Genomic DNA, 13,540 nt, shown 5'->3' on the forward strand with positions numbered 1-13,540 from the left:
AGGGGAGACATCTTGCAGGGGCAGAGAATGGGACCGGAGAAGAATCCTTCCTGCAGCTGCAGAATCTTTCTTACTATTCTCAGCCTTCTCTGTACTAAACCTCAAGGCTGAACAAACAGTTTTTTAAAAAAATTGAAAGCTGGATGTCTCAAGATTCTATATAAGCACTAGCTCCTTTGCTCTACATAACCCTAGCCTTGCTATGTTTGTAAATTATACATGCCTCTATCTGCAGTAGGAGCCTTCCTCCTCCTGTTTTGCTGTGCTCCAAGAATTCAGTTTGGAACATTCAGTGCTCTCGGAAAGCCCAGTGACTCGAAATTCTTCTGGCTGGTTCCTTAACCAAACATTTCTCTGTAAAGCTGGCTCATTCTTCTGGAGTTCTCTCTCAGAAGACTCCAGTTGCAGTTGGTTTCCTTCCATGGGAGAGTTGCAGATTTGCTGGTATCCAGGAGTTGCATCCTCCCACTTAAGTACAGCTCAGGCAAGACTTAGGATGGCTGCCTGGAGCAGAAACTCCCTGTGAGAGAAGGCTGCTTGGGGTATGTTTCCTTCCAGAAATAAGCTTCCTAATTCATTACAAGGAGATTAGAAATCCGGGCAGATCCTCTGAGCTGCTTCCTCCTGAGATGAGGCTGTTTTGGCCAGGGGCAGGTCCCAGTGGGAATGCCCTGGTGCCAGCGGTAATTACCAGCTCGAGGGACTTCTCTGATTACATAGACTTCTGACTTTGCACTCCTGGCTTAATGGGCTTCCCAAAAGCTGCAACAGGCTGTGTATGCTGTCTCTTACTTTCCATATGGTTTTTCCATATCATGTACTGTTATGAAGCTCTTTATATGAGGCTTAGTAGCATAGTGCATTTTAGAGAAGTTAAAAGCTGCAAGTATTACTGAACAGCTTGGGAACAGTGTACATAGTATTCTCAAATGCAATGCATGTGGGTGGAAAATTGCCCAGAAAGTGATCTTTAATTTCAAAAGCAGGAATCTCTTTCAAAAACCAGGGGATTAGTTAACAGCAAATTGAAGAAACGAGTCAAGAGAACTGATCCTTGTTGGTGCTCAAAGGTTATTTAAAACCACAATATTAAAGACTTGGCTAAAAGGTATATTTCATATAAGGAAGGGTACAAATAAGTCCAAGAGATGCCAGTGTGATTAAATGGCAAAGCCCTTAAAGGGGTCTTCCTTTTAAAAGCAGGTACCTTGCTCAGATGAGGAAAATAAAAGAGGACAGAACCTCTGGGAAAGTAAATGGAAGAGGATGAGGCAGCAGGAATGAGAAGAGCAACTGGTGTAAGACATAAGGAGAAGCAACAAATATTCATTACATTATATCAGGGTCAGGAAATGAATCAAAATGGTGTGAGAGTAGTTCTGAAGGAGGCCAGGGAGGCTGCAGAGAAGCTAAGTGAATTCTGTGCATCAGTATTTATTCTGGCAGGAGCTGAAGAGAGTCCCATTGTTTGGGGAGGAGACAATTTGAGCAGCTATGTCAGCAAGAAGGAAAGTATGCCATATTAGATCTGATAAAGAATCTGCAAATTAGCATGACCTGTTTTATTTCTGCTGGCTTTATTGAAATCTTTCTGATGGCTCTAAATTGGAGTATTGCTTCTTCGTTTTCTCTTTTATTGCTGCTTTTTATGAGGTTATTGCCATTTTAACAGATCGTTATGCTGCTAGCTACTATTTTTAAGCCTAATGGTTTTAATGAAAGTCACAAACTGCTTCAGAAGTATTTTTGTTGAGACTGTGTGAGTTTAAATGTTTTAATTTTTTTTAGAAAAATCCCAGTTTAGCCGTATGTTTGGAATACTATGCTGTTTTGTTCCCTCCATCTCAAGAAGGAGATGGTATAGCACTGCCAAAGATGCAGAAAAGAGCAATCAGAATGATCAGAGAGGGGCTGTAGCTCAGTGGCAGAGAATCTGCTCGGCATACAAAAGGTCCTAGGTTCGATGCTGGGCATCCCCAGCTAAAATTGATTGGGTAGTAGGTGATGTGAAAGACCTCTGCCGAAGACTCTGGAGAGCCACTGCCTGTCTGAGTAGGTAGTACTGACCTTGATGGTCTGATTCAGAATAAAGCAGCTTCATCCAAGTACTGGAGCCACTTCCTTATGAGGGAAACTCTTCCCCAAATGCATCTATGGCTTCATAGTTTGGGGGGGGGGGGAAGATTTATAAGATTATGCATGGTATAGAGAAAGTACCCTGACCTGACTAGCCCAGGCTGGCCCAATCTTGTCATATCTCGGAAGTGAAGCAGGGTTGACCCTGGTCAGTATTTGGATGGGAGACCACCAAGGATGTCCAGGGGTGCTACACAGAGGCAGGCAATGGAGAATCACCTCTGAATGTCTCTTGCCATTGAAAACTCTACAGGGGTCTGCCATAAGTAGGCTGTGACTTGACAGCAAAGAGAAAGAGAGGGAGAAAGGAGGGGTGGAGAGGCCTTTCTACCCCCTTTCCTAATAGCATAACTCATGGTCATACACAGGGCTATTTTTGGGCAGGAACGCACAGGAACGGAGTTCCGGCTGGCTTCAGAGTTGGCCACGCCCACTACAGCCAAAACCTCTGTGTGCGTAGCTAGAGAGGGAAGGCCTGGAGAGTGACCTCCCCAGTGACTCCGAGGCGGCCAGGCCAGGGCCCCCCTAGAAGGATTGGGGAGGCATTTAAATGCCTCCCCATTCCTTCCCTGGCCTGTCCAGGGGCCGGCTTGCCTGGTCTCCCCACAGCCGCAGGGCACCCGGGCAAGCCAAGGGAAGGGGAGCTTGCCCAGGCTTCCCGCAGCCGTGGGCACCCAGGCAAGCTAAGGGAAGGCATGGGGTGTGGCCTAATATGCTAATGAGTTTCTGCTGTTGGGTGTGGCCTATTATGCTAATGAGTTCCTGCTGGGCTTTTTCTACCAAAAAAGCTCTGGTCATACAAGGAAATTAATCAACAGAAGGATCAGAAAGAGCAATGGGAAGTAATATTTCAAGCAACACATAGTTAAGAGAGCCAGTTTGGTGTAGGGGTTAGGTGTGCGAACTCTAATCTGGGAGAACCGGGTTTGATTCCCCACTCCTCTACTTGCACCTGGCTGGATGACCTTGGGCAAGCCATAGCTCTGATAAGAGCTGTCCTTGAAAAAGAGCAGTTTCTGTCAAGAGCTCTCTCAGCCCCACCCACCTCACAGGATGTCTGTTGTGGGGAGGGGAAGGGAAAGGAGTTTGTAAGCCGCTCTGAGACTCCAAGTGAAGGGCGGGGTATAGATCCAATCTCCTCCTCTTCTTCTTCTTCTTAATTTTATCACACTGTGTCAGGACATGGTGATGTTCACTAGTTTAGATCGCTTTTAACAAAGGGCAAAACAAATTCAAGGGGGATAGCCTATCATTGGCTGGTAGCCACGATAGCAAAATGGAACTTCCTGATTCAGAAGCACTGTATCTCTGAATCGATACTTGGCAGTACAAGAGGGGAGAGCAGCTGCCTTTGTGGCCTTTGTGGATGCTTCCTAGAAACATAGCTGGCTGCTGTTGTGAACAGGCGGCTGTGTGAAGTAGACTCTCAGTTTGACCCAGCCAGCTCTCTTATATTCTTAAACTGACAAGTTGTTTAATTTACTTCCCCCTGGTCTCCCCCCCCCCCCAAAAAAGGTTTTTTTGAGATCTGGTTAGCCTGGGGGGGGGGGGTGTTCTGTACATTTTGTGATTTGCTTATATCAAACCGTTGCATTATTATGTTCTCACAAAGGCATTGCTAGATTTTTTTTCCAGGTCAAGGAGACCATGATTTGTGTTTTAAGATATTGTGAGGCAGGTTGTCATTTATTTGGAATACATGCTGTTGGGTGCTGCTTCTGCACATGATGAAGAGCACACGTGCACCCAAAGGGATGTGCTGTCTGTTACACAAATGTGGTTATCTGTTTAAGAAAGCTGTTATCAGTGAACTTAATCGTTCCCAAGAGAATCCATTCAAACAATGAAAATGTTCCCCTTCCTCTTCCTTCCTTCCTCACTAACAAAGTTGTCCTCTCCACAATTCCCTGAGGATTTACTGGCCTCTCTGTATCACAATGGCAAAAAACACAAAACAGACCATCCAAAATTGGGCAAGCCAATATTTGCAAAAGGATCCCAGTGTGCATGCTGAGCGTATCTCTTCCTCAGAAGAAACAGTACTGGTTGATACGAGCTCTAGACTCACTTAACAGTTACAAAAAACATAATTTATCACAAGCCCTGGCTTATCTAATGGAATTTTATATGCAAACTGATGCCATGTTACTGTTTTCGAAACAGGCATTCAAGGGATCTTCAGAAAAAGTAGCATCACTCACCTAATGTTGATTACAGACTAAATTGTCAAATTCCACTGATTCCCCTAGCCCCCCACTACAGACTGTTCTTCCTCAGGGTCTTCTGTAACCCAGAAGCTGCATGTTATGGAGATCCAGGGAATGATGGAAACAGGAATGTTCCAGCTGGCTTGGAGAAAAAGTGTTGTGACCCTTTAATAGAGACTTAATGTTTGGAAATGGGCAGCTGAAGCTTTTCAGGGCATGGAGGTAAATAACCATCTGGTAAGTAACATCTGATTAAGCTTCTGTTAAAGGGACAGGACGCTTTTCTGCAGGCCGGTTGAAGATTTCATATATGAATGAACCTCAAGCTGATGGGCTTCCTTCTTTCCTAATGTGAGCAAACCATAGTTTAGTGTTGCATCTGAACTGGGCAAACTGGTTTGTGCTCATCATAGTTGTCTGCGAGCCAGAGCTGGAATGCACATGGTTTCCAGTTCTGGCTTGCATGCAAACTAGGGTTTGCGCAAGCCATATGTGAAGCTAGACCTGCCTCCTAAAAAGAATGATGTTTAGCATGTGCAAGTCCTTAAAGAAGAACCTTTGTTCTGTGGCAAGAGCTCCAGCATCTGAATCCAATTAGTTTGGCCCTTTCTACTGCAGTGGTATGAGAGGAAGCTTCTCACTTAACCCTCCAGGTGCCGGATTTTGTAGCTTGATAATCCATCTGGCTTCCCTTTCCATGAAGATGTCATCTGATTTCTTAGGTGTTTCGATAACTCAAAGTAGTAAATCTGACACTGTATCACAGTCCCGTATGCACTTTGTATCCCAGAGTCATAATGCTCTGTGATACAGACTCAATGCACACCCTGTTGGATTTACTGCTTGCATTTGCACAAGAGGAATTGGAGCCATTACTTGGTTTTACATTACTAGGGTGCCCCTCTTCCTTGTAGATATTGTTACTGTTGTTAGTCAGATTCCTTTGGTCAGTTCCTTTCTCTTCTTGCATCTTGACCAAAGGAACCCCCACCTCACTTAACAACATGAATATCTCCTGAATTTGTAATCTGTGGATGCTGTTTTTAATTCTGTGGAGGGCATCATGACAGATTATTACTGTTTGGTTTTCATAACAGGTCTTTTTTGCTGTGGCTTCAGTGTCTTCATAGCTTGTTCTGCTGGTTTTTGTAAGCCACCCTGAACCACTGTGGGCCGTGGGAAAGGCGGAATATCGATGTTTTAATAAATGCTTATAAAGGAACGATGATTCCCTTCCATTCGATCCTTCAAGTTGCTGTGAAATGGACATTCACATTGCAGAGGAGTACATAGAACCTTATTTTTAAAATCGTTTTTGTGTGCATTTGCTTGGTGGGTATTTAGAGACAAACACCCTAATTCAGAATTGCCCTTCTTCAGTGACAAGAGCTCCTCTGAATTTATTTAAGAGGTATGCAAGCCAGAATGTCCAGGTTCCCGGGAGAGGTGCCACATACATATTCTAAACAAAGAAACTCTTGAAGGACATTTATTTTGGCTCTCACACTTACAAGTAGTCACTGGTCAGATCTCGGAAGCTAAGCAGGGTTGGCTTTGGCTAGTATTTAGAAGGGCAAACTCCAAGGAATACCAGGGTCATGATACAGAGGCAGGCAATAGCAATCTGCCTTTGAAATGTCTCTTGCCTTAAAAACAAAGTCTAGCTTACCACCTAGTGGTGCATAATGCTAAAGAGCCAGAACTTTTGGCTGCCAGACAATTTTAGGATTTCCTCACTGTTGTACACACAGTGCCATACAATAATTAATTACCAGTTCAGTGCAAAAGTTAAAGTGTTGTAATTAAATAGAAACTCCATGAACAGCAATAACAGAATACCATTGGATACCAGGTCTTGCAGCAAAAAGAGGCTAACCACCTTTTTCATGCCTTCCTTGGGAGCTTCCAGGGGTGTCTTGCAGGCAACTCTAGGGAACAGAATGCTGGGTGGAGATGGATCTTGCTCTCATCCAACAAGGGGATGCTTATTTCTTTAAAACAGAGATGCAGCATTGAGATGGTTTCAATAAGCAACTAAAGGTTTTATATGTTGTTTCTTACAAATTCTCCAGCTAGAGAGAGACACTTGAGCCCTTAGGTATACAAGCTGATTATGTTCAAAATGACATTTTTTAAATTGTATGAGCTGACAAAATATGATTTAAAACTAAAAATGAGGCAGCTGGAAATTGTAAATCTCTGGTTCACTTTCTGGTTTGCTTTCTACAAACAGCCTACATCTGGATTAATTCCAGATGTGCAAGATTTTTTTAAAAAACCCCACATACACACAATGCCTGACTTCAGCTATCTGTGGCTTTTCCCAGGGGACTGGAAAGCTTTGGTTAGAGTATTAGGAGTGCAACATGGTTCCAATTTTGAATAATAGTCCAAATATCATGGAAGAATTATTCCCCGACCTGCCTTTTTTCAGTCACAAGGAAAACCATTTTATTTTCTGTCCTGTAGTTTTGACAAACATTCCATAGCCAGTTTGTATCATAGTGTAAACCCCATCTAAAATAAATTGACAGGCTTGTATACTCTAGTATGCTGACCAGGAAGAAAAGCTAGTAACTCTTTGGGACATGCAGTTTCTTGCCTCATGTAGATCTGGGCTACATGTCCTCTGCTTCCTTTGTCAGTGCGATTCTTCCCACCTTCTCCCCCACACCCCAAATCTGAGAGCTTAGCCTTTTGCATCACACCAACCATAACACTTTTTGCAAAAACATAAGCTGTCTGAGGAAGAGTAATGTCTGTTCTGCTTCCTGAATCATGCCTAGCACAATACATGCTCGGTGCCAGTGCTCAGTAAATATTGGGTCTTTCCCGGTTCCCTAACAATATATTCCAAGTGGGGGAAACAAACTTCAGAAGATGAATCTCTCCTGTTTTCATACACGTTTAGATTTTGTATACCCTGCAGCTCAAGCTTGTGAGGTCAGAAGCATGGTTCACATGACCACAGCAGTGGGTATCGCACAATGTGTCATTTCAAAAAGGTTCCCAAATGCACATCATAGTATTGCAATATGTTGTCTGCTTTGGAGAACAGTAAAAAATGCTTACTGCCTATCTTCTTGCTAGGGAAATCAAGTGGAACTTGGTTTAAGGGAGCCCCCATGTGCTATTAGTATTGTCTTCTAAGTCAGGTGCAAATTCAGATCTGGGATTTTTCAGAGTGAAGAGTGAGAAGGGCTGCAAAGCATGAATGTCATCCTAACCCAACATTTTGTTAGCTGATTCTGCCTTTTGGACAGGAGCTCTGTTTTACTGAGCTGTCCTCTATGTAATCACTGTCAGCCTGGGGTCTGGCAAAGGCCAGGAGGAGGCAGGTTTCCTTTCTTGCACAGTGCAAAGAAGCATCCAGGTTTGTTGTATGCCATATCGCTGTTCTGGAGGCACTTGCTACCCAGGCTGAAGGTTTTGCAGATGGCCAGAGTTTGGTCACAATCGGTGCTGAGCTCAGGTCCTTGTCTGAGACCCAAAAAGGGCCAAGGGTTAAGAGCTGCTGTAGTTTGAGTCCTCAGGGGTACAAGAGCGAATTATTCCAGGTGTTGCAGGAAGCTACCTCTTTCTAGTGCAGAAGCAATCAAACATAGAGCTTGAAGGCAAAATACCTTTGCTTTGCTGTGTGATTTGCATGTTGTAATAATGACACAAGGCCACAGGAATCTGTCTTGTTATTTCATACCAGTGATGCTTCAAAATGATGCAAGAATCAAAAAGTTTCCCTTGACAATAGCTTGTTGCAGGTCAACCAGACTAAGTGTTATATCAGTTGGACTAACTATATTTGGGGGAGGGGCTGTGGCTCAGTGGTAGAATATCTGCTTGGCATGCAAAAGGTCCCAAATTCAGTCCGTGGTATCTCCAGGTAAAAGAATCAGGGAGTAGGTGATGTGAAAGATCTCCATCTGGAGAGCTGCTACCAGTCTGATTAGACAATCGGATGGAGGGGCCGTGGCTGAATCTTAGAGCCTCTGTTTGGTATGCAGAAGGCCCCAGGTTCAATCCCTGGCATCCCCAAGTAAAAGGATCAGGTGGCAGATGATGTGAAAGACCTCTGCCTGAGACCCTGAAGAACTGCTGTCAGTCTGAGTAAACAAAGCAGCTTCATGTGTGTTCATATGTGACACTGGGAGGTTCTCTAAAGACAGGTTGTTATATCTCCCCCCACCACCACCACCAAAAATTAGACATACATAGGGACCTAATGTTATTTCCCCAACAGGGTAAACAGGAGATGCCCTGGTAACATTTCAGTTAGGGGAAAATGGAATCATTGCCCTCTTCTCACAATCCCTGTATGAATGGGACTTCCCTCCCCCCCATGCCTTTGATTTTTAGAGAAGAAGAGATACCAGGAGCTCCCAAGCATCGTATCTCTTTCAGCCTTCACTCTAAGGCCAGTCATAAAAGTAAGAGCCTTGTGTTTGTAATTTTGCATAATATATGAATCCTACACTGATGAAACAACTCTTGTCAACTAAGATGGCCTATATGTACTTAGCCATACTGCTTCTGCTTGCAGTAGTAATAGACCTTAGGATTTTGACAGAGTGAGGCAATAGAGACATGACAGACCAGACATTTGGAGAGAAGAAATATTCCTGGGGAGGCCAAGGAGCTCCCCAAGAAACCTAAATGAAATGTTTTATAGTGAAACCCAGTCCAAGTCTTTCTTTTGTGTGGTAGAATTTTGCAGCCCATTCTTTGCAGCCATGTGGGACAGAAATGTCATTTTTCTTTTGGTAAATGCTCCTTCTCCCATATGAGGTTTTCAGGTTTCAGAACTGCTGGAGGCTAAATTGGGAGTCTGCGGACCTATCAGAGTTACACAAGAAGCTGTGCTCTCAAGCGGATTTCATACAACTGTTTGAGAAGAACATTGAAGGACAGCAAGGCAGTGTTGCCCATAAAAATAGAGCTTGCCGTTATATATGCTGTGTGTTGCATGTTTTTCAAAGTTGGAAGAGTGCTCACCTGTTAATCCAACCTGCCAGAAATTGAGTTTATTATCAAGGCAGATCGTCATGGGCAAGGAGCCTTGCATATCTTCTTGAATCACTTTTGCAAAATTGCCCGTGAGCAGCTTGGAACAGTACTGATGTTTTCATGTAGAAGCAATTCAGACATACTACCTAAATGTGAGGATAGGTGTTAGCTTTTGATTGAACCAGGGTGAATGCTGCTGCTTGAGATAAAAATCTCAAGAGCCTTTTTTATCTGAAAAGAAGCCTTCTCTGAAGCTGTGAGTGCTAGACATTTAAAGAAATGCCAGTGTTTGGTGGCAGTACAATTTACCGGTGCAAAATAGTTTAACTTGGACTTCTTAAAGTGTGTATGTGTGTTTTATTGCCTTTTATGTATGCAATTGTTCAGCATCCTCAGATTAACTTGAAAGGGCAAATATCAATGTCCCATTACAAAAGGTCATCATGAAAGCAATCTGGTGTTCTCCTGAGGTTGCATGGCAGGGCAGGCTTTTCCCATTGCTTGTGTCCAATGGGAGCGTGAACACTGAACGATTCTCAGCATTTGAAGTCAGTTGGTAAATGCAGCGTACATGAAGATTTCGTGAAATGTGTGGTGGTTCCAGCTGCCTGCATCACAAAAAAGGAACCCTTTAGGCAAACCACAGGGTTCAGAAATCAAGTTTCTTCTATAGATTACAACAGAAGAATGGAGGCCCAGAAAACACAGGCACTATTGCCGTTAGCTAGGGCCCTGTTAACAATAACATTGAAAGGGAACAGGATATCACTTACATTTGTTAATGTTTAAAGTTTCAGAGTGTAGTAAACTCTTGTGAGTTTTTCTCTGCAGAATTGAAACAGTTGGCCCAGTGGACAAAAAAGACAGCATAGGTGTTTGTGTGGAGCAGCAGAACGGCTGTGATTCTTTGCAGCGGGACAAAGCAGTGTGTATTAGCACCAATGGTGAGTTGCTCGAGGACCTCTTGCAGACAAAGAACTTGGGTAAAGGTGACAGAGCAGCTGATTTTGCCTGGACTCTGCCTTATTGTGTGCGACCTGTAGTGCAACCTAACAATCACACGTTCTAGAAAGGTAGAATCAGTGGTACCGCCAGTCAGTGTGTTGCTGACTGGAGGGAATGTTTTTTCAGAGCCAGTTTGGTGTAGTGGTTAAGTGTGCGGACTCTAATCTGGGAGAACCAGGTTTGATCCCCCACTCCTCCACTTGCATCTGGCTGGATGACCTGATAAGAGCTGTTCTTGAAAAAGAGCAGTTTCTGTCACAGCTCTCTCAGCCGCACCTACCTCACAGGGAGGGGAGGGGAAGGGAAAGGAGTTTGTAAGCCGCTCTGAGACTCCCTTGGGTAGTGAAGGGCGGGGTATAAATCCAATCTCTTCTCTTCTTCTCTTCTTTGAGTTATGCTTGTAAACAGTCATCTTGTCACTTGTGGTAATTCAGAGGTTCCTCCAGGTGACCAGGCAGGGGAGCTTTAATAAATATGAGGGAGAGGCAGAAAGCTGTTTTCCTCCCCTGCTGTTGATATATAACATAGATATATGTGAATAGGCTAGTAAATAGTAAATTGTGCGGTCCTGTTCGCAAGGCTGTCTTTGTGCTGGTTGCTCGGCAAAATTTCCACATGTGCAACAGCTCTTGAATGAGCAGAAAAGCAAGAAAGAGACCACCGTGGCTGCTTGCGCTAAGTCACAACTTATTGTGTCCCCACGTGCTTTTCTGCTTGCCCAAGATGCCATGGAACCAATTTCTGGGCACGCTAATGTATAGATAAGACTCACTGGAAAAGACAGTAATGCTAGGAAAAGTTGAAGGCAGCAGGAACAGAGGAAGACCCAACATGAGATGACGTGACTCAGTCAAGGAAGCCTTCAGCTTTCAAGACTTGAGCAAGGCTGTTGATGATAGGACATTTTGGAGGTCATTAATTCATAGGGTCAGCATAAAGTCAGAAGTGTCTTGACGACACATAACACACATAGGAGGGAAATTGCTAGTTGTTACACAAGATGTTGAGCAAGCAGAGCTACACTAACTCTGTTTCTGTTTCCACTTGTGCACTGCTGGATACAAGCCCATCTATACAAGTTGAAGCCATGGCCCAGAATTTCTTGGATTTTCATGTGATCTCTGTGTGTGTACGTGAAATACTAATTTTCTTACCTTGCGTGTTTCAGGTGCTGTATTTGTGAATGGCAAAGAGATGACAAACCAGTTGCCTGCAGTTACTTCAGGATCAGCTGTGACATTTGACATGGAAGCTGTGAACCTGGGTCCTTCCAACAACAATGAAGGGGGGAATTTCAAACTTAGAGTCACAATTAGTTCTAACAACAGGGAAGTGGTCTTTGACTGGGTACTTGATCAGTGCTGCGGTTCTCTGTATTTTGGATGTTCATTTTCCTACCCTGGCTGGAAAGTGCTGGTGTTCTAGCCTCTGAAACAGTGTTTAGATTGCGTCCCTCTGCAGTTGGACTCAGTGACGCAGTGGTTTGCTAGAGCAGTCTCCTAAACTGTGTGTTTTTAGTACACTGGGATAGAGTCTGTACAGGAGTGAGCCCCGTAACAAAAACCTGTCCTATGTGATTGAATTACTTGAACTCTGTCCTCTTTACTGGATTCACTTAATATAGAGGTGAAACATCTGGAAAACTAAGTAGATTTTCAGGGCTGATATCAATTTATGTGTTTAGATTATTTTTTTACGGGGTGGAGTGAGACCCAGAGTGGATCCCATTACTGTGTTCCTATCTATGCATCATTGTGCTTACTGTACAGATTGGACTTTGCCTAACGCTGCTTTTATTTTTGGCTCAGGGTTAGTGGACCAAACTCTTAGACATGCTATCTCACTCAGAGGAAGGTACTGCAACAGTAAACCACAGCTGGGCATAGTCTTGATCATGCTTCAGTGGTTTTCCTCTTTGGAATCTGATGTTGATGCATTTTGCTCATTGGAACACTTCTTTTCCTCTGGTGGGCGGTACCATTGTTTTACTGCAGCAAAACAGCAACATCTTAAGCTGAGATTGTTCAAATGTACAGTACCTCTGCCTCCACTCCTTAACCATGTGCCTTAGTTGCAGGCTTTTATGGAACAGTATTGTATGTGTAGGAGAATTAAGTTTTCAGTAATAACCGTGCAGCATCCAGTTACATACCACTGGATTGTTGCACTTCGGTCAAGCTTTGGAATAAATGGTGCATTCACACAATTTTTTAAACGTCAGAATCCTGCAGGAGCTCTCACAGCAAGTGCCCTTACGGTGATGACATCACACAGTTTCAGCAGAACTTCTGTATTCTTTAGTAATATCCCTTTGTGTAAGAAGATTCTGTGTTGGTTCTGAACATTCTTGAGGAGAACCCACAGAGGAAAATGTGGTCTCATCCAGAATTACTTGTCAAGCTTTTCCTTACTGATCAAGGGATTCAAAGAACAATTCTGCAGTAGCTTAGGAGAAGGGGGCATTGGGGTGTGGGAGAATGTTCCTGCAATCAAGGAGGTACCGTATAGAAAAGGGTACATGTAAATGCATTCATAGCTTGCATAGGGTCAATACAGGGTTCGGGTAATGGTAATAACTGGGGAACAACTTCTTTGTAGCACATGTATAAGCTTATGTATACTGGGCCCAAGCTTCAAACCTCTCCCCCCTCCCCTCGGTTTAAGCCATTGACATGCTGCATTTTTAGGGTATTTATTTTTGTGTGGCTAAGGCAGCTCAGACTATGTGATACTATATCACAAAAACTATATTCTGTGTGTTTAGGAGCCCATGTGGTTCCCAGGATGACTGGAAAAAAGCACACAGGGGAAAAAATCCACAGAAACCCCCCCCCAGTCATAAATGCTCACAGTAAAAAAGCCCACGCAGAAAAGTACCATGTCAAGGCTTGGAAGGGAAAATACAGGAAATAAAAGTGACCATTTTGTTATCAACAAACTTTATTAAGAAAGAAAAACGATAATAACAGAAATTAAACTCTATATAGAAATATTTTAATGAAATTAAATACTTTAGAAATTACTGCATACCAACATTAAAGGTTGACAAATGGTAAATTAATACATTTTAAGTATTTAATTTTATTTTAAAATATTTCTATATAGTTTAATTTCTGTTAGTATAGTTTTTCCTTCTTAATAAAGTTCGTCGATAACAAAATGGTCACTTTTATTTCCTGTATTTTCCCTTC

The 13,540-nt window shown here is 43.2% G+C and overlaps 1 protein-coding gene across 1 annotated transcript in view; it reads left to right on the top strand.

The window, feature by feature from the left end:
• CRLF3 (cytokine receptor-like factor 3) overlaps positions 1-13,208 on the top strand; it is a 36,090-nt gene extending 22,882 nt beyond the window's left edge. Inside the window, exons 7-8 of the mRNA XM_015424695.1 lie at positions 10,176-10,288; positions 11,518-13,208. Of these exons, the coding sequence (XP_015280181.1) occupies positions 10,176-10,288; positions 11,518-11,774 (370 nt within the window). The 3' untranslated portion in view covers positions 11,775-13,208. The remainder of the gene's footprint in view (positions 1-10,175; positions 10,289-11,517) is intronic.
• The last annotated feature ends 332 nt before the right edge of the window (positions 13,209-13,540 follow it).

Source organism: Gekko japonicus, unplaced genomic scaffold (genome assembly GCF_001447785.1).
Source record: "Gekko japonicus isolate JY-2015 unplaced genomic scaffold, Gekko_japonicus_V1.1 scaffold668, whole genome shotgun sequence".
NCBI lineage: Eukaryota > Metazoa > Chordata > Lepidosauria > Squamata > Gekkonidae > Gekko > Gekko japonicus.